Genomic DNA, 21,289 nt, shown 5'->3' on the forward strand with positions numbered 1-21,289 from the left:
CCCACCCCCCCCCCCCCAAAAAAAAAAACCCTAACTACATTCTCTGCCTCTGACTTGACACCGTCAAACTCCTTGCTACTGTCATTGTCGCACCTCCACCCTTGTTCTCGAATTGCAGTCGCAGTTGTTGCTTAATCACTCCCTCTCACTTTGCTTAATCACCCGTGTCCTTGCACTCCTAGCCATCGCCTCACTTCCTCACTGGTAGTCGCCACCATTGCAGTCATCACCTCCACCCACTCACCTCCTTTCATTGGCTAGTCGTCTCCCTCTCCACCACTGGTTTCAGCTTCAAAATCATAAAGGGTTTGAAGTATGCTTCTTCTTGTCAGATTGGAGGTGATGGGTTTAGGATTAAAGGGTAAAATTGGTCAAAAACTTTTGATTAAATATTGACCACAAAATATTAACCATAACGATAGAATTGAAACTTATTTCAAATATTAGAGACAAAATTAAATCAAATTAAAAGTTAGGCGCATTTTTGAAACTTTTCAAAAACATTAAAGACAAATGTATACTTTATTAACAAATAAATAATAAAAATTGGCTCTTTCTATTCTGTATACTTATGTGGCCAAAAAGGCTTTAGGAGATGCCACAGCCACTAATAAGGAACACAATGTAAATGTATTTTCTGAAACTGGTTTCTGATATAACGCAATGGAATTATCTTATTAAGGTAGCAAACTCTACAATCAAGATATAACTTTCCTAATAACTTGAATTGAGGGAACGTGAATAGATTTGTTATATATTGAACGTGTTCCTTCATACAAGAGACCTTAAAAATTAAGCTTGGAATGCATAAGCCATGTTTATTATTTGCTTAAATTGGACCTTTTTTTCAGGGTTGGGACAGTATGTACTCTACTTTAGAATGTTTGGTTACGAAAGCTTTAAGACATGTAATACCATGTCTGGAACCAATTCAGGCTTAAGCTATTAAGTAGAGACGTAAATGACTTCATTACATCATCACTAATGTTTTGATGATGTTGCACAAGCATAGATCACAATAGCAAAAAAGTAAACAGAAAACATTCAAGTGGCATAAAATGGCCTTATGGCAGATAAAATGTTCAGTTATATATATAATTCATGAACAAAATAACCCATAGGGGATTTCAGGTGGCATAGCATGGTTGATAGTTAACAGTAGCGTTTATTTAACTTTCTCATCTTTATTATGTTAAAAGAATGTTCGAATAGATTGGGGAATTAAGTAGAGAGAATCAAACTTGAGGAATAGCACAAATGACAAACCTTTGATGTAGCATCTTGAAGCAAGGTCTCAACCTGTAAGGAAAATAACAAAGCACGCCATGAGGGACAGAACTCCTGAGTTAGAGGAGAAATCCAGAAACAATGCATAAAAGATGCTGAAACACTAAAAGAAACACACCTTTTCAACTGCAGCTTCATTGATCAAAGGGCCCTGTTTAGAGATGGATAATTTGGTTACGTCATGATGCAGAAATATAACCATATGGCATGAATACTCCAAAAGTCTAAACTAGAAAAGATTACATATAAATGGAAAGCAAGAAAGTAAATATCCAGAAAATGAATAATAACTACCTGAACAACATCTTCACCAAAACCATCCCCAACTTTCATATTCCGAACAGCATCAATCAAAGCCTTTGCAAATTTATCATATATACCTTCGCAGAGAAATTTCACTAAATAAGGTAAAGCAATAAATTTTGAGCAAAATAACATGCCTAGATGCACATTTGCAGAGTGATTTGAGTTAGAAACAGCCAATCAATAGGAGTACACTAACAGTACTAATAAGAGGAAGTTTCCATATAGGAATGTATGCGCAGCTTCTTTCTAGTCCATATATACTGTTCTCTTTTTTTTTTTTTAAGACAATTTTTTCCCCTTTTTCGGTGATAAAAGTGGATGCATTATTAACCAGAACAGAAGGATATTACAAACTGTTACATACCCAAGTAAGAATGAAGAAAGAATAGAAGCTTCCAATCCTAAAGGGAAGCAAATTTCTCTTCTGCCCTTACATTACACAAGAAGGAAGAGAGTGGAGGGTAGAATAGGAAAGACTAGGGAAGAGAATATTCATGTAACTGATTTGCCACATGGCACTGTTAGTGGGGAAAACGTGAATGAGGGTCAGGAGGGATGATTCTAACAGATTTTGATGATTGGAACGAGGAGAGTATAAGTAGCAGCAAAATAGGGAGAGAGAGGTAGACTTTTGGAAAGACAATAAGGCTAGGCTAGGAGAGTAAGGCCAGCTCTTACCATCACAGCCTTTATCTTTTCTTTCTTGTATTACCTTTCATCTATATCAGTAAACTGAGTGAGATTATCTTGATTCACTCTTCCACTCTGTTTTGCTGTTTTGTTCCATGTTAGGTACCAGTTGTTACACAAATACTACAGAGGACAAGAAATCTTCAATACAAAGTAGGAATGAATGAAAATCAAAAGAGCAATGCTTTTCAATCTGTCCGTAAATCTGAGAGACATCCCTCTGAAAGGATCAGGTGTCTTGCACCAAATAACAAACAAGAAGCCTACGCACTGCAATCAGACATTAATCAAAACAACACAATATTCCACGTCCAAGTTATGAGATCAAAACTTAGAATAAGAAAGGTTACAAATGCTCTGCCTGAATCTCGTAAAGAAATCTAATGTCATCTATATGAGATATACATGGTACTTTCTAGTATGTATGAGACATTATCAAGACTTCGTCAAGTTGGAAGAAGAAACTTAAAGCAAGTATTTTGGAGACACCAAAGTATTTGATATCCAACAAGAAGACATAAACTCAAAATCATGAACACATGTCAACTGAAGAGTTAAGAGGTGGCACATCAGACAAACAATTATAATGTTGATATTGACAATACTATTATTTTAATCTAACCTTCTTGAACAGACTATTATTTTAATCTAACCTTCTTGCACAAGAATTCTGTTCGCACACACACATGTTTGTCCACTATTGCGGTACTTTGCTGCAAGCTGCAATAAAAAGAAGTTGGAAAAAAAATAAAAGTTAAAGAAAAATAAAAGAAAAAAAATGTTGAGCTCACTAATATCTTCATAACAGAAAGAGGTGGGACCAAAGAAGGCCAACCCTCAATTTTCAAGTTAGCAGATACAACTACAAATGAGAGCACTGCTGTTACACTTCTGCACTTCAAATATTTTCCTAGATTATTTTTTAGTCAACATAGAGAATTCAAGAATTATCCAGTACTGTTAGAGTTATTACTTTAATGTCTCAGGATCAGGCACTACATACAGTCCTTGTTGCCAGATCAGACACATCATATCTATACAAATAACAGCTTAAACAAAATCATCATTTTAACCAACATGTATTTCATCCTTTAACTTACAGTTCCTTTAACTGCAATATCAATGTCAGCGTCATCAAAAATTATGCATGGTGCATTGCCACCAAGTTCCAGAGATACCTAAAAGTTTAAGAGAATAAATAAATAAATATTATATCAGGTTGGGTAGAAACCCATTTGAATAAAATTTTCTAGATCTTTTATATGAAAAAATTCTTCTGAACATCTTAGCGTACTTTTTTTACTGTCTCAGCAGAACCTGCCATCAATTTCTTTCCAACAGCTGTTGAGCCTGTGAATGTGATTTTGCGTACCTAAATAAGGTTGAAAAGTTCATTCAGCTGATCAATTATACCTGTAACATAATATGTTTGTAAAATCTCATGCTGACAGAACCTGAGGACTTGCAAGTAAAGCATCCCCAATTTCAGGAGCATTTCCCATAACCACATTCACAGCACCCTACATCATTAATCACAATCATTAGAATGATATAATATGAGCAGAGTAAACAAAATTTATGGGGGAAATTAATGATGACTATGGCCATAAAAGGAAGCCAAATTTGCATTTCTCTTCTGCAGACCTACTTCAAGTATGTATTGAAATGGAACTCAAAATATCACAATAGAGTTAAGTACAGTAAGGAGATTTGAAGAAATATGCAGGGAAACTACAATAATCTCACATCTTCAAATAATACTTTTTACTAAAGTAGATTTGGTACCAAATTATCCTGATAAACTTCAAACAAATATCACTAGTATATTTGGCATGCATCCAAAGTAATTTTACATAAATTTTATACAAATTTACCACCTATCCAAAGGGAAAATTATAGAGCCAATTAGCCAAATACACAATTAAAATTTATACACCAAGTAAAGTAGGTATAAGAAACTACCGGAGGTATTCCAGCTTGAATAGCAAGTTCGGCTGCAGCTAATGCAGTGAGAGGTGTAAGTTCAGAGGGCTTTATGACCACTGTACATCCACATGCAAGAGCTGGACCAACCTGAAAAAAGATAAATACAGATATGGCAAAATGGATGTTATTCACTTCCTTAAATCACTCAAAAGTTAAAATGGTCAAACTCTTATCTATATAGACTCTAGGGTGTATATCTTGCTTTTTGGTTTCATTTTCAATCAATACTTTTCTCTTAGAATTAACAAAAGGGCATCTTCTTATTTTGTTTTTTTGCCATTCAAATTTTTGTGAAGGAAATGGCGTAAACAAATTTCCTATTACAAGTATTTTCTTAAAAGATCTTTGGCAAAGAAAAACACGAGACCAAGAGGATATCTCTATAATTATGAACAGAACAACAGAAATGAAAAAAAAAAAAAGAAAACAAAATACCCTCTAAAGATTCAACTCGACATACCTTCCGTGTGATCATAGCCAGGGGGAAGTTCCATGGTGTGATTGCACCTACAACACCGACAGGCTGCAAATCGCAGAAAAAATAAATAAATAAAATAAAGCCATGTCATTAATATGCAAACAGTCTCTGAATATTTAAAAGACAGCAAAGTCTTTTCCTGAACTTCCAATATGAAAGTCAATTAAAAAAGGAAAATTGCCAACATTACACCATTCATATACATTAAATTTGCATTAAATCGCAATCATTTTTCAGGTTTACCTGCTTTAGAACAAATAACCGTCGATCAGACATAGGAGCAGGAATTATATCCCCATATATGCGTTTAGCCTCCTCAGCTGAAAATTCAATAAAGCCAGCCCCATAGTTTACCTACAAAACAACAAACTTTTTAACACATAGACCAAATAAATAAGCCCATTATGCATCTCTAGGAGCCAAAAGTACTTTTGTTCATACTTTTTTTAGAGAATACTTCCAACGATTTTAATGCTTCTCCAAAAAAGAACCAGAAAATTTGTACGCAGATTGCGAACTAATTATCCCAAAAGTAAAAGCAGTATAACAGAGAGAGCAGCAGCACGAATTTCAAATATACATTTCACACTATCTTCAAAATAGTACTTCCATTTTACCATATCCAAACAGTTTAACAAAATAGAAGATCAATTACATTCAAATGCAAAATATTTTTCTACTTCTAGCTTTACTTCTACTTCTAATTCTACATTTAAATCCGTACTTCTCCTGAAATATTAAGAAAAGGAATCATTGAAATTCAACTTAGGAAAAAGAGAAATAAGGAAACAAAATAGCAATTCAAAAATTACACAATGACTAAATTCCAAGAAAATAACAAAAAATTGTCTACCCTGTACCTCACCCATAGCCTCCTTAAGAGGCTTCCCTTGCTCCAAGGTCATAAGTTGAGCAAGCTCTTCTTTATGAGCCATTAGTAAATCATACCTTAAAAGAATTAAGGAGAAAATTTCAGAAAACCGTAGAAGTTATCAAGACAGAGTTACTACTCAGAAAACTTCCATCATGATGTAAACAATGCAATGGATGAAGCCAAATGCAAGCTTCATTCATGTCAATAATTAGTATAATTTTAACAAAGATAGTGCAATGATGATTTGAAGTATCATCCATATTGAGGTATATATGAGCATACATATGCACACAGGAACTACTTCCCTTTTCTATATTATCTGCATTTGCAAGGGCACCTAATGCTGTCAGTTCTTGGGCCTAATAAGAGTTCTATATAACATTAGCGACTACAAGATGATTAATATAAATATCAATAAGCTAAAACTGTTAAGTGCAGAAACTCTATGAATTGATACCGCAACACAGTGCTAAAAAAATAATGTTTATTCATCGATAAAATGACTAAATCAAATTACTATACCATTTCCTCAAAAGTTTGCTTCTCTCAGCAGCAGTGGTTTTGCTCCATGCTACACAGAAAAATTTAGTAACTAAATGTGAATTTTTTAGATAAAGGAACTTTATTAGAAAGGGAGAGAAAAAAATGCTAGAGTATAATATATTGTCCAGGAGAAGGGTTCCACACTGGAAAAAAAACGGGAAACCCTACATTACTAATCTTTCTATGCTCTTATGTTCCTTTGTACCTTCTTTGAAGCAAATATTTGGGGGAAACAGCCACCTTATCTAACCTAACCCCATTGTAAATCTCATAAAGGCCTTAGTTAGAAGTGTCAACCTAGTGACATCTCGACAACAAAAAATTGCATTTAGACATCCGAAGAAAACCTCCATTAGACTTGTCTTATCCTTGATGGATCTTGGCTTCCTAAAGAACTAAAATTCATAGTCATTATAATATTGTCAATAATCCAAAGTATACCAGCAACAGAAAAGAATACTGAATACTAGTTAGTTCATCATTTTCACCAACTATGATTTAAAACATCAGCAAAGGGAACTTTGAAGAGGAAAAAAGCATTGAGTTAGATGATAGACAACATAAACTACATTTATAATCAACATTGACCAAAATGTTCTTATCAATAATAACAAGAGATATTAATCTAGATAGGCCAGCAAGCTCTTGTTAAAGAATAAATAAAGAATGATCATTTACTTGTCCCAAACTTGTTACTATCATTTAACATAACAATCTCAAAGGGATATATTTTTGGAAAAATTAGCATTAGGTTGGACAAGAAACATCAGTTCCTAACCTCTTTGATAACCTTGCACAATCTTAAGTAAAGACATATATTCTGCACCTTGTTACAACATTATATTAGTTCTATTTGACAACTTTGCACAATCTCAAGTATCATACATCTATATGCATCATATGCTGAAGCAATCGCATCATTTGTCTCTTTTCCGCCCATGCATGCGACATCTGCTATAGATTCACCTGTTGCTGGATTATAAACCTGCCACAGCATTCAATATATGATATTCTTATACAATACCACTATCAAAATAAAGGAACTTAGAGTTAGACAAGAGAAAGAGTATTAAATTGCAGCCTTAGATTGTGATAAAAAATAAGAATTGACAAAATAAAAAGAAAGTGCATGTTGCTCCACCTCCCTTTACTTTGACAATTAGAGGCCTTCAAACATAAAAAAAGAGAAATAGATAAGGGGAAAAACTAAAATAAAATAACAGCAGCTATACCATTTACCTTTATGGTTTTCCCATCGTAGGAATCACTCCATTTACCTCCAATTAGACCCTGAGTTTTCAACAAACCAGAGCTGTTAAGCTGGGAAGCGATGCTCCTAGCATCCATGCTTATCTGTCATTGGAAAACTTACTCAGGCACCAAACTATGAAAAATCTATGCACACACACATCTGCCATTGGAAAACTCTTACTCTGGCACCAAAATACAAAAAATCCATACGTGAAAAAAAAAACAAATCCTAAAATATAATACACAATAATAAGTGAACAATAGACACCTATTTGGGATTCAAAGATGCAACTTCCAACTTTTGGTCCTTCCGTAATGAATCCATCAAAACAACCCTTCAATAACACTGACATAAAATTCATCTAAAAAATTGATACCAAATTACCATTTTAATGCATTTATTATCCAAGGACCACAGTCATCACACTATTTTGGAGGACCAAGTTCAAACTTCAAAGTAATAATTTTTGGGGGGGCGGGGGCGGATCTGCACAATCCAATTCAAGCTTATCACCCTTCCTATAAACAGCTTTTCAGTTTTCATTTTTAATCAGAGTCCCATTCAATAAAAGACTATCAAGAAAAACAAACCAACTAAAAGCATTAATAATAATAATAATAATAAGAGAAAAAGACAAATAGGTCCCTAACTTTTTGTCCCGCGGACATTTTCGTCCTGACTATTGAAAAATACTTTTAAGTCCCTGACCTTCACAAAACTTGGACGGACCAGTCCCTCTGTCCAAATACCTCCGTCAGGGACTGATCCGTCCAAATGTCTCCGTCAGGGACTGATTCGTCCAAGTTTTGTGAAAGTAAGGGACTTAAAAGTATTTTTCATTGGTCAGAGACGAAAATGTCCGCGGGACAAAGGGTCATGGATCTATTTGTCCTTTTCTTTATTTAGTTGTTTCAAAAAAAAATTTAACTTTTGAATAAATTTTAATTTCTAACCTTCCAAATAAGCTCAAAATATAAATAAGGATAATAAAAGAAAGTAAAGCGCACAGACACACAATAAAAAGGGTAACATTACACGTTGAAAAATGGTTCAAGCAATTGGGGGAAAAGGGGAGTTACCTTTCGAGTGAGGGGAGGAGCTGAATGCTGCATGTGAATAGGAGGGAGAAGATGGGAAGAACGACGGAGAAGCTTCGATGATGATCGGAGTGCCATGGTCCGAAGGTTCACTGCTGCGAACGAAACCGCCATTAGTTATTGCTTCAGTGCCAATCGTCACTCTTTCAGTCCACTGCCCAAATTGCACAACAAGTGCTCGCCTCATTGCTTGCTATATAATAATTCTAGCGCAGGGACCCGTGTTTCGCAGGGTTTTATATTTTTATAAATTAAATAAATATAATAATTACTAAAATAAATAATTTAAAAAATATTTATCGAAATAAATACTCTTCTCTTATTTCGTTTACAGTCTAAAGGAAATAATTTTGTATGTATTTTATAAAAAAATTAGTAGTATTTTTTTAAAAAATAAAAGATAGCTCAATTGGCTCACATAAACTGCAAAAAAGTTTAGTTGTAATTTAATTATTGAAGACTTTAAGTCACTAAAAATTCAAAGAGTACCATTATAAATTATTTTATATTTTTTATTTGTAGAATTATGAATTGATAGTCAAAATCGTCCTTGAAAGATACATCGATCTCCATATGAGTCCCCAAATGATAAAGTTAATCAAAATGGTCCCCGAAAGATGACGAACATGACCACATTAGTCCTTCCGTCATCTCGTCCGTTGAGCTGTCTAACGTTGGGTGACGTGGTCCGTTAAGTGCCTGGGTGGCTGACGCCTACGTGGATGTTGGGGTTGCTGATAAGGTAAGTTCGTTTAAAGAAATCAAATCAGTTCCTTGGATGATGAACCCTAATCCTAAATACGATGATAAAATAAGTCGCGGTCTAGAATCATATAGCCACACAGTTGGCTAGATGCTAGAATTGTTGGGTCGCTGGGAGGATGGAGATAGGAAATGGAGGTCGTAGTGGTGGTGTATCTCTTCGGTCGCACGACAATAATGGTTCCAATGCTTCAATGCGAATGAGGAAGAAGACTCACGAGGAAGCATGTTTCTGCGAGTTGAAGACTATGATAAAAAAATCTGGGATAGCAGAGAACCCAGATAGATTATTCTATGCATGTCCAAGGTACCGGGTAAGTTGTGTTGAAAAAGTTGAAGTTTTTCCATCTTGTTCTGTGTTATTGGGTGTCATCATTGTTTTCTTCTCTGATTTATCAATTTGCAAAAGGACAGTCACTATAATTACTTTAAGTGGGTTGATGATGATGACTATGAAGCAGTGGTTGAAGGTGGTGCAAAGAAAGATTCTAGAACTGAATTGCAGGTTGAAAGTGAGTATGATGAATGGAGGGTGAAGGTGGCATGGAGATTGGATAGCTTGGAAGCTGAAGTTAGATCTTTGAAACTGCTAATAATTTTTATGTTTATGATAGTTGTGATTAATGTGATCCTTTGTTGTTTGATATGTATTTCCAAGTAAACATAATCCTGTTGAAATGTAATGGTGTATCGATTTGGATGGATTGAATGAGAATAGATGTTTGATTAGTGCTGTTTAAGATTAACTCCAAACTCTCAATTACTGGCATTGTAGAATATTGTAAACTAATCAATATCACTGTTGCTATAAGATTAAGCTATAAACAGGATAAGTAATCAAAGTAAGTAGTCATAGCATTGTGCTGCCATTCAAGGCTAATTGTTACATTGTCTAGAAAATTAATACCACAACAAAGTCATAAGGTATCCAATCCTAAAAATGAAGGTTACACCAAAAGAGAAGGGCATATACAACTTTTAGATTACAATAACCACTAGGGATGGCAATACCACCCGAACCCGCGGGTACCCACCCTGTCCCTACCCGCTCGAGGCGGGTTCTATGCGGGTTGTTGTACGGCGGGGCGGGGTCGGGTAAAGCAAAAATCCGCCCCTACGTACCCCGTTGCCATCCCTAATAACCACAATGTTTAATATGGTATTTCATTTGCCATATACAAAAAAACTATAGCAACCCTAAACATTGCTTTCTAATCAATGTGATTTATCATTCTTCCTTGGGTGCTTGAAGCCTGGAGTAGGCACAAAACTCATAAAGTTGGCCAGCTTCTTAGCAGTTGCAGAACTTGTCCCTTTGAGGTCTCAGCCGAGATAGCCACTGGTGCAGCTGCAGTAGGTGTAGGGGAGGATCTAACTCTTGCTTTCGCTTTAATCACCTGTAATTTAGGTGGCCTAGCTACAACTTCATCCTACATAAGCCAATACCAAAAGCACTTGTTAGTTTATAAACAAAATTAAATATTTTTCTTACATTTAAGTCATGAGAGTATACAACCTGTTGTGTAGCTTGGGTTGGTGGAATGCTCTCAGATTGGCTGATGTCAATCTCTGTAGGGGGTTAGATGGGTGCTGGAAGTAAAGGCAATGGTGGTATTGCTTCTGGAACAGTATCATGTTCTACAGGGACAACATTCACTTCAAGGTCAGCACCATCTGCAGCAGGAGCAACAACTGCCAGTTGCAGCTGCGTCTGCCTGCCATTTTTCTCACCATCAAAGGCTTTCTTCTTTGCACAGCTTCATTTGTTGTGGCCAACCTCACCACAGATCATGCATCTGATTAGGTTGTACTTTCTTTTCATTTTTGTCTTTGACCCAGTTGGTTGTTCATCCTTCTCTCTTCTTCTTCTTTTTTTGTAGGTCTTCCAGGTTTCTATTTAAATGGGGGTGGGATAGGAGCAGGATATGGTGTTTTTTTCCATAGATCATGTCCTTTTACCGGATTGACATTGAAACGGTAAGTCCTTCTGTACGCATCCATCTTCAACCAGTCATGACAGTACTCTTCAGCCCTTTTGTCATTCTTATTCTGTATGGCTGATATGCATACACGACATACCTTTTCAAACAAGTTAAATTGTTAATTAAAACGTGTAACATGACTGAAGGAAACTTATCTACATGTTGAAATTGTTACCTGTTAGTTGCCAAAATCTACAAGTGCATGTGCACTTTTCCAGGTCAACAACCATATTGGTTTCCAGCCATGCACTTCGTACCATTCTTTTTTTTCATCCCCACACCACTGAGGAGCCCAATGGCTAGATAGGGTTGTTATTGCTTTATGTCTACTCTGCTGAACAGGGGGCAGAATTTTTTGATAGTTCTGTAACTTCTTCCTATTGTCAATCATGCTCTTCATGATGATCCTTCTAACTTTCTCAGCTAATGTCAGGATCGGCTTGCTCCTTTCGTGCTTGATTTTGGCATTGAACGACTCACATGCATTGTTGCATATGTTATCCACCTTTGGAACCTCACTGAAATGCGCCTTAGTCCATGCATCTTTCGGCCACTTGTCAAGATACTCCCAAGCTTTCTCATTTATCAACTTAACACTGTTCATGTTTCTATTAAACTCATTAGTTGTCCTTAACCTTGCACATTCCCACATCAGATTTTTTAACTCAGTGCTTGACCACTGCTTTGAGAAATTGTGCCACAAATGCCACATGCAGAATCGATGATGGACCTTTGGAAATACCTCTTGAATGGCAGGGATTAAACCCTGCAGAGGAGACAACACACGAAAAGATACTTAGTCAATTTAGTCCTTTAAAGAAGTTCATTAAATCAAAATAGTCCCTCAAAAACTATTCATTAAATCAAATCAATACTTAGATTATATTAACGTATGTCAATATCATCCTTACGTTCTGCATGTTCGAGATGAAGCACCATTTGTTCTCCCTGTAGTCTCCCAGATCCTTGTGCAATAGCTCCAGGAACCACTGTTAATTATCCTTATTTTCCACACTTACAATAGCATAAGCAATCACAAAGATGTGATTGCTAGCATCCTGTCCACATGCTGTAAGAATTTGACCCCCATATAATGTCTTCAGAAACGCCCCATCCAGTCCTATCAAAGGTCTACAACCTGCCTTAAACCCCCTCTTACAAGCATCAAGGAAGATATAGAATCATTCAAACAGGGGAGGACTCTCGGGCATGGGGATGACACCAACTTGTATTGTGTATCAGGGGTTGCTAGTCAGTAGTTCATTAGCATATTCCCGCACCAACCCGTGCTGTGCTATTTAATCACCTTCTACAACCTTTCTAGCAGCTTTCAAGGCTCTAGTAATACATGTGCTATTCAAATACACGTTACACTTTCTTACAAACCAGTCATAAACTTCTCGATGCTTCATAGTGGGATGTTTCCTAAGCTTAGGTACTAATTTACTAAGTGTCCATGTTTGGGTGGCAGCTCTATTCTTCCTCTTTCTTGAACAGGTGTGATTATCAACTAGAGTTTTAATTTGCCAAGACCCATCTGGTTTGTTACATGCACAATATACAACTCATGGACAATCATCACTCTTACAAATAGCTCTAACTCTAACTTTATCATTCTTTACGAATGAAATATTTCTATCCCACTGAATTGTGTAATCCCTAGTAGCTTGCATAAATTCAGACTTTGACTTAAATATCATACTAACCTCAAATTTCAGTTGCCCAAACTTAGTTTTCTCATTAAATTGAGGGTATACTATTGGTGATTCCTCATCAGAGTCCAATTGTTTACCAGAATCTTTTGAATGCCATGAGTCAGCATCAGAGTCACCTTTAAGGTCATCATCATCCTCATCTAAATCTGCCAAGCAAAAATTCAACACATAAGATAACCTAATCAGTTGCCAAATAAATTAATTAACCGCTAACCCTAAGGAAGTAAACATACCAGAGTCAGAGCTTTGTTCATCTTTAGAACCCTCATAGCTAGAGTCATCAATTTTTATTTATTTGTCCCCTAATCTGGTCTTAGGAGGCCTATGCTTCTCTCTGAGTTCATATTTGATGTCCTTTCTTCCACCACTATTCCTATTGTCAGTCTCACTATCACTATCACTGCTATATAGGGTGTCTCCTACAACTTTAGGAGGCCTATACAATTCATCTTTAGTACTCTCATATGAGTCATGAAAGTCACTGTCTTCTTCCTGGATGGGAGCATGTTTGACATGTCTTCTAGATCTGGTTAGTCTGCAGCCACTGTCTTTGTTCTTATTACTATTACCTAGTGAGGTCTTGGCTGTTTTAGATGGTGTATTGGATTGAGGTGGAGTTGTACTGCCTTGACGGGTGACCTTCTTGGGCTGAGGGTGGGGTTTGATGGGCTGAGTTGTGGCCTGGCTGGGCTTGTGGTCTGGTTTAGTGGGCTGAGAATTGTGCTTCTTTGCTGGTTTATTGGGCTGAGAGTTGGGCTTCATAGTTGGCTTGTTAGGCTGAGAACTGAGCTGCGGAATTGGCTTAGTGGGCTGAGAGATTTGTTTGTTGGACTCAAGGTGACTAGCAGTGGCCATCTTGGCAGGTTTAGAATGGCACTTCTTAGCTTGGGAAGAGTTCTTTTGATTGCTACTTTCTGCTTCCATATTAACAACATCCTCAACCATGTTGTCTACTATACATGGTTGTGAAATACAGTGCTCAAGGTAAATATTGATCACATGTTTGTTTCTTCTGCAATCCTTACACATTGCAACCAAATCTACATCTGTGACTAAGCTTCTTAACCCAGATGAGAGGGGTACTCCAGGAGCTTTTCACCAACAGTTTCCAGCTTCAATGTATCCCAACTCCTTATAGTAGTCCCTTACAAAAAATACATCAAGTGTGTCTCCATCAACACCCATCAAGACTTTGGTGTTGTCGGGTTCATATATCATGTCTCCATCAACAGAGTTTTTAAACATTCCACCATGGTGAAAGACAAAAGTCATGGGAGGACCCTTCATCTATAATCACAGAGACAATAATGCCATTAACAAACACAGGAAAACATACCAAAACAAACCCTAAATCGAAAACAAGCATGCAACAACCGAATAGAACCATCACTAAAATGAAACACCCCTACCTAACAAATCATCACAAAGCCAGTTATAGCAAAGCATTCCAACCCACTCATCATATCATACAAGAACAGTCATACAAATTGTAAGTCACCCCAAATCCTACCCAGAATCAGATGAACCCATGAGTCACACCACTACAAACACATTACGCCACAGAATAACTCAAAAAACAAGAAAAAGGGTTCATCCTTACCTATAAAAGTCACGATGGCTTCCTCCACTATCAATGTTGCTCCAGGAGACGATCACCTCTGTATTCAGTACCGACATCTCTTCTGTTTTATTGGTCTTCCAACGCTGACGAAGGTTGATGGCCTGGTTCAAGTGTTGGGTCAAAGCCTTAGGGCATAGCTTGGGTGAGACGACACGTTTTGGAGCAAAACAGAGTTACATGCCTGTTAACAGAGGGGATGATGGGTTGCAACATTTTGAATCTCTCCTGGACACCAAACGCCGTCGTATCAATACCTAGAGGCCATTTATTCAAAACGACGTTGTTTTGTTACTGTGCCACGCTGGCACTTAAGGACCACGTCACCCAATGTTAGCGAGCTCAGCGGACGAGATGACGGAAGGACTAACGTGGTCATGTCTGTCATCTTTCGAGGACGATTTTGATTAACTTTATCCTTCGGGGACTCATATGAAAATTGAGGTATCTTTCAGGAACGATTTTTAATAAGAAAGTGAGATACAACCTTAAAAAATTCAAAGAGTTGTATCAGATGAGTTTGACCTTAAATTTTTATATTAAATTTTTGGCCCTCCCAAAATTTTGTTTCAAACTCTGCCCTTGTAAACGAGATAGGTGTATTTTAAAAAAAGAGTAAAGTATCATTTTTGTCCCCAACGTTTGGGGTAAGCCCTATTGTGTCCGTAACGTTTAAATTATCCTATTTGTATCCCTAACGTTTATAAAAAGTGATTCAATGTTATACCCACTATTTGTGTTTAGATTCAATTATGTCCCTAGAAAAGTGAATTATGTAAATGTTGTAGGAATTAGTTTCAACTTTTGATGAGCTATTTTTCGGAGTGGATCATCGATTCTATCCAAGACATTTATATTCTAATTTCAAGAAGAGATTTTTAAAACTCAAACTAAAGCGTTCATGATGTGTAATTGACGGCAGGATAACATTGAATCACTTTTACAAACGTTAGGGATACAAATATGACGATTTAAACGTTAGGGACACAAATATGATTTACCCCAAACGTTGGGGACAAAAACGATATTTTACTCTTAAAAAAATTGAAAATAATAAAAAATATTAATAATATCAATAATCCAAACTTTTAGTACATGAAAAGGTTAGTAGAAGAGATTAAAATGGAAAGATGAGAAGCGTGACATTGATGCACGATAAATAAAACACAAAAAGATGAGATAACTGTTTGTCCATTGTTAGGAGAGGTTGATGGAATAGTGAGAAGAGAATTGAAACGATTATTTCTCACGTTATCTCCCACTATCCACGTGGGAGATAAGCGTTTCAATTCTCTTTCCACTATCCTAATCAACCTCTCCTAACAATTGGCAAACGGTTATGTCATCTTTTTGTGTTCTATTTATCATGCATCAACTTCACGCTTCCCATCTTTCAATTTTTAGAAATGGGCATAAATACCGTATTTATTCTCATCATTCCTTGAACACGTACGAATTTTTTATTTTTCAAATTTAAATCTATACAATTGGATCATAATTTAATCTAAAATTTTTCATGTACTCTTTTTGAGTACTAATTGATCAAACATATCCATTTTAATATCTTCTACCAACTTTTTATATACTAATAACATGCTAAAAGTTTGGATTATTGATATTATTTAATTAAAAATTTAATAAAATAATAAAAATTAATATAATAATTAATTTTTTTGTTTTATAATATCTCACAATTTGATAAGTTAAGAATTAATTTATTTTTGTAATTAAATCTAATTAAATTAGTACAAGTCTAATAAAAAAAAACACGAAAATACATATCATTTCTCTTCTTTTGCACTTTTACATTACACAAATTTTTGTTAAAGAGTACAAAAATTTATTGATATATCACACAAATTTTTAAAATATAACACACAAAATTTTACTTATAACACAAACTTATTGATATAACACAAATTTGTACATAATATACAAATTTTTATATATAGAACAAAAATTTTTGCTGTTAGTATACAAATTTTGGTATATAACATAAACTTTTACACATCTCACTTAAATTTTGCTACGAATGTATTTTGTTTGTTATATGAGTCAATGTTCTAAATATATAATTTTTCAAAAATTTGTGTGTTGTACTAATATTTTTATATTGTATACCAAAATTTATATATTATGTATATTTCATTGATTGTGTGTCAATATTTTGGACATGTGCTTTTTCAAAAATTTTTGTGTTGTAAATTAGAATTTGTGTGTTGTGCACCAAAATTAATGTATTATACATAGGGCTAGAAATGAGTCGAGTTAGACCAATCTCAAATTCGACTCATAAAAATTGAGCTTGGCTCATAACTTGATTAATTAACAATCAAGTCTATTTCTTAAATTTAAATTTGGCTCACCGAAAGCTTACGAGCTAACTCGAGCTCATGAGCTGGCTCAAAAAACAAGCACATAATCTATAATTCTTTATCAATAAATTATAACTTATATATATTATCTCTTTTATCGTTATTATTTTAAATTTAAATACAGCTGCCGCCGCTGCAGTCAAAACCAATGTTCTAAAAATCAGTTCGAATCGATCGGTCGAACCAAGAACTGATAGCAAATACTAGGGTTAGAAGTGAGTCGAGATGAGTCGAACTAGACTAAGTTCAAGCTCGACTCACGAAAATTAAGCTTGACTCACGACTCGACTCATTAACAATCGAGCATATTTTGTAAGTTTAAACTCGACTCAACGAAAGCTCACGAGTTGATTAGAGTTTACAAGCGGGCTCAAATAATAGGAACATAATCTATAATTTTATATCAATAAATGATAACTTATATATATTAAAAAAATATTGAAAAAAGATAAATTTTATATATTATCTATCTATTAATTATAAATTTTTTATTTATGTCTTACATCAAAATTATATATAAAAAATGACTATAAAAAAATATATACATATATATGTAATTGATCCAGCTCACAAGCTAATAAGTTGAGCTTATCCAAACTCAAGTTTGACTCATTTAATTTATGAGCTTAATTCTAGACTCAAACTCGACTCACCAACTCATGAGTTCAACTTATCGAGTTATTAACGAGTCGAGCTCGAGCTAGCTCATGAGTTGGCTTGACTCACTTATAGTCCTAGTTATACACCAAAATTTTTATGCTCTAGTTTTCTTAATATTTATAGGAGAAGAAGAAGATAAAAACTGTAACATCCTAATTACCCTAAGCCTTACCTCATGCCATAAAGCAAAGGTTAATAAAAAATTCTAAGGCTTATACAATAATATATAGGAAGAAATAGTAATTTTAGAAGGCCATGAAGGAATAAACTCAAAAACAGAGTTACAAAGGTGCAAAGCGTTCACTCGAAGCTACAAACTTAAGGCACAAGATATAGATACTAGATAATAGAGCATATATAGATATAAGAGTATAATAGTCATAAGATACTAGCCTCAACCCGCAGAGTTTAGGCCGACTAGTTATAAACTGACATACAGAGTTTTGAAACAAAAGTGAGAGTATTAAAAATAAAAGTAATCAAAAGACTCCAAAATAGGATAAAGATACTTCGCTCTGCCACCATCACACAACTCACTGAAGTGGATTACAACCTGCATATGAAAAAAAATAACATATGGTATGAGAACCTGAGGTTCTCAGTATGGTAACAGTGCCCAATATATAAGATATAAGGTTCTGAGACGTGGAAGGTAATCCTAGAACTTCACACCAAATAGGTATCAACGCTTAACAAAAAAAAACATAAAACCATAAACAATAAACAGGATTATCTAAACTTAGGTGATTTCTAACTAATACTAATCATCCTGCTGTATCCCACAACCTTCGTCAACCTAACCTCCGTGCGATCCCATCACCACCGCCCCTAACCTCCTCAGCACCAGACAATCACAGATAATGCAAGCAAGTAAAACATAAGAAATATGCATATATACCAGGTAATTCAACTAGCATTTAGGCATGTTATTCAAATAGGCATAACTCAAGTAATCAAAGCAAGCAAGCATATAGGAGATGCATATGATGAATGTCTATCCTATTTAGCTCGTGATATCACTTGTCGGTTCAAAATGCCAACCCAACACATCTCCGGGGATGTTGCCGTTCTGTCACGACCAGGGATATAGTGCCCTGCTCACTGTTGCAGCAGAGAATCTGCCACGCCAAGGATATAGTGCCATGCACACTATTGACCCGTGGATATAGTACCCGTCACACTCTTTCGGGTTATAGTGCCCGAGTTCACTCTGGCAGTAGAAAGGTTATGTGAGCGGGAGACTGCCACAGCCCTTACATCTCAACGTAGACGGGAGACTGCCTCGACCCCTACGCCAGCACCGCTACCTCAGACAAGCGGGAGACTGCCTCAGCCCTTACCCGAGGCGCATAGCAACTTACCAATCATAACAATTCAATAATACAGTACAACTCATAGTATAGTTCTATTTATACTCATTCCAATTCATCATCCAACATCAATATTCCAATTCATCATCAATCCGGCTCCCCATTAGTTCACAAGACAACTCCACCCAACTAACATACCAAGCCTAAGTCACTGTTTTTCTCATTCGACTAATCCATCCTCAATACTCCAGAAACTTAAGTCTCCGTCTTCTAAACTTTTTACCAGAAAATATCTAGATAAACTCACTTATAGAATTTCCTGTGTTCTAACGCCTAAAAACAAGCTAAGACACCATAAATAAGCATTACGGAAGTTTATAAGCTTGCCGGGAAGATAAGACGGTTAAAAACAAGGTTCTCATTAAAAAAACAGAGAAGTGTGCGTACGCATATAGTTGTGCGTACACACTCCCAGAAGAGTTTTCTCACCGTGTGCATAAGCATAAAGGTGTGCATACGCACACAAGGTAAAATTTTCTATTTTGTGTGTACGCATGGATACGTGCGAACGCCCTAAACAGAATGCACTTCCCAACTTGTACGTGCGCATGATGTTGTGCGTACGCACAACTTTCAAATTTCACGGAGTGTGTGTGCGCACCAGAGTGTGCGATCGCTCTCAACAGTAGGCATATTCCTGTGTGTGTATGCGCACCAGAGTGTGCGTATGCACGTTTTCAAAAATTTACAGGGTGTACAATGGTATGCATACGCACAAGTAAAAATATGGCCCCTATTCAAAGCACGCGCACAGCAGTGTGCGTGCGCACACAAACCAAAACTCACAATTTCTGCAACATCACAGAACATAAAATAACTAAACACAAGGGTTTAGTGAGACCTTACCTTACCCATTGGTATTAAAGACAAAATCCAACAATACTCTAATGCTAGATCACCTTACCAACCAAAAACACAGAAACTCAAAAATCCAAAGCCATTTTTGAGTTTTGGGATATGGTAGAAAACTGGAGCTAGAGAAAGAGCTTCTTACCAACAAAACTTTGTTAGAAATAATGGACTCAGCGAGAGCAACACGTGACCACAAACGGCTTGTCAATCGGAGCTCCGAATAAAAAGTTATGGAGTTTCGAAGGAGGAGGAGAATAGTAAAACCCCAATGACTCCTCTTCTCTCTCTTCTTACCACCCCTCTCTCTCTCTTCTTTCTGAAAAATGAGGCCAAATGGTCTCATAACTCACTTATATTTGTTGGACTTGGACCCTATTTGAGTCCGGTCCAACCCGTTAGCGTTTTGGGTTCGTTTAGTCCAACGTTGGGCCAAAACCTTTAAGATTAGTGCTTAATTTTACAATCTAAATTATTTTTGTCCTTTCAAAATAATAAATCAATTTTCAAAGTCTTATTTTTCTTAAAACACGGTGACGGATAGACTAGAGCTGATATTGCCGGCTTAAACAACGGTACACATTTTTACAAAAATCTCTTGCAAAAGATACATTTTTCAACTCAAAAAAATTTATTGAATTCAAATTTTACCTTTTTAGTTTCAAAAGATCATTTCTATTTTCGAACCTATTCTGGACAGTTAAAATTATTATTTTATTAAAGCGGTTGCACGCAAAAACTCCGGTTCTTACAAAAACGATGAGGATGACGATAATGATAATAAAAGAAGATGAGAATTGAGAAAGAAATAAAAGAGAAGAAAAAATTAAACAATAACAATGACATCACAAAAGTGGCGATGACGATGGCGGCGTTGGCGGTGACAAGCCGATAATGACAAAAAGAAGTGCGCAAAAAAGAAGAAGATGATGACAATGATGATCAAAGGAGGACGAGAAAGGGGAAGAAGAAGAAGAAGTGTCCGTGTGTATACGAAAAAGAAAAAGTACATAAATCTGGTTAAAAACTTGGTTCAAAAAATACTCAGAAGCCTAGTATTTCTCTTTTATTTATCATACATTACTAATTTTTACAACCAAAATGTATCTCTTATCACTCTCTCATTGCAATTGAAATAAAATTTTTTTCCTCTAAAATTAAATAGTTCACTCCTCCTCTTTCTCCTTTTTTGTATCTTTTCCATACTTTCACCAACTCTATCTCTCGTATATATTATTATCAATTTCTAATTACAAATTTGACAATCAAAATGTGCAACATAACATTCTCTAATTGTAATTAAAGTTAAAATTAAAATATTGAAATTGAAATTAAAGTATAGTTCTATTATATTATTAATTTAACACTAAAATATGTCACATAACACTCTCTCATTAAATTGAGAGAAAATATTTTTCTCTAAAATTAATAATTCTCTTTCTACA

At 35.6% G+C, this 21,289-nt stretch overlaps 1 protein-coding gene across 3 annotated transcripts in view; it reads right to left on the minus strand.

Moving 5' to 3' along the window:
• The window catches only part of LOC107612919 (succinate-semialdehyde dehydrogenase, mitochondrial), an 11,521-nt gene extending 2,787 nt beyond the window's left edge, over positions 1–8,734 (minus strand). Inside the window, exons 1-15 of one of the 3 annotated variants that reach the window (XM_016314704.2) lie at positions 8,496–8,734; positions 7,404–7,517; positions 7,050–7,149; positions 6,144–6,192; positions 5,608–5,695; positions 4,991–5,101; positions 4,730–4,792; positions 4,246–4,356; positions 3,738–3,803; positions 3,578–3,655; positions 3,384–3,461; positions 2,937–3,003; positions 1,582–1,667; positions 1,406–1,438; positions 1,267–1,299 (exon numbers count right to left, since the gene is read on the minus strand). In XM_016314704.2, coding sequence (XP_016170190.1) covers positions 1,267–1,299; positions 1,406–1,438; positions 1,582–1,667; positions 2,937–3,003; positions 3,384–3,461; positions 3,578–3,655; positions 3,738–3,803; positions 4,246–4,356; positions 4,730–4,792; positions 4,991–5,101; positions 5,608–5,695; positions 6,144–6,192; positions 7,050–7,149; positions 7,404–7,517; positions 8,496–8,627 — 1,209 coding nt within the window. In that variant the 5' untranslated portion in view covers positions 8,628–8,734. Of the gene's footprint in view, positions 1–1,266; positions 1,300–1,405; positions 1,439–1,581; positions 1,668–2,936; positions 3,004–3,383; positions 3,462–3,577; positions 3,656–3,737; positions 3,804–4,245; positions 4,357–4,729; positions 4,793–4,990; positions 5,102–5,607; positions 5,696–6,143; positions 6,193–7,049; positions 7,150–7,403; positions 7,518–7,683; positions 7,956–8,495 lie in introns of those variants that run through there. The other 2 variants (XM_016314705.2, XM_016314706.2) reach the window with 2 other exon arrangements.

The sequence above is a fragment of the Arachis ipaensis genome, chromosome B08 (genome assembly GCF_000816755.2).
Source record: "Arachis ipaensis cultivar K30076 chromosome B08, Araip1.1, whole genome shotgun sequence".
NCBI lineage: Eukaryota > Viridiplantae > Streptophyta > Magnoliopsida > Fabales > Fabaceae > Arachis > Arachis ipaensis.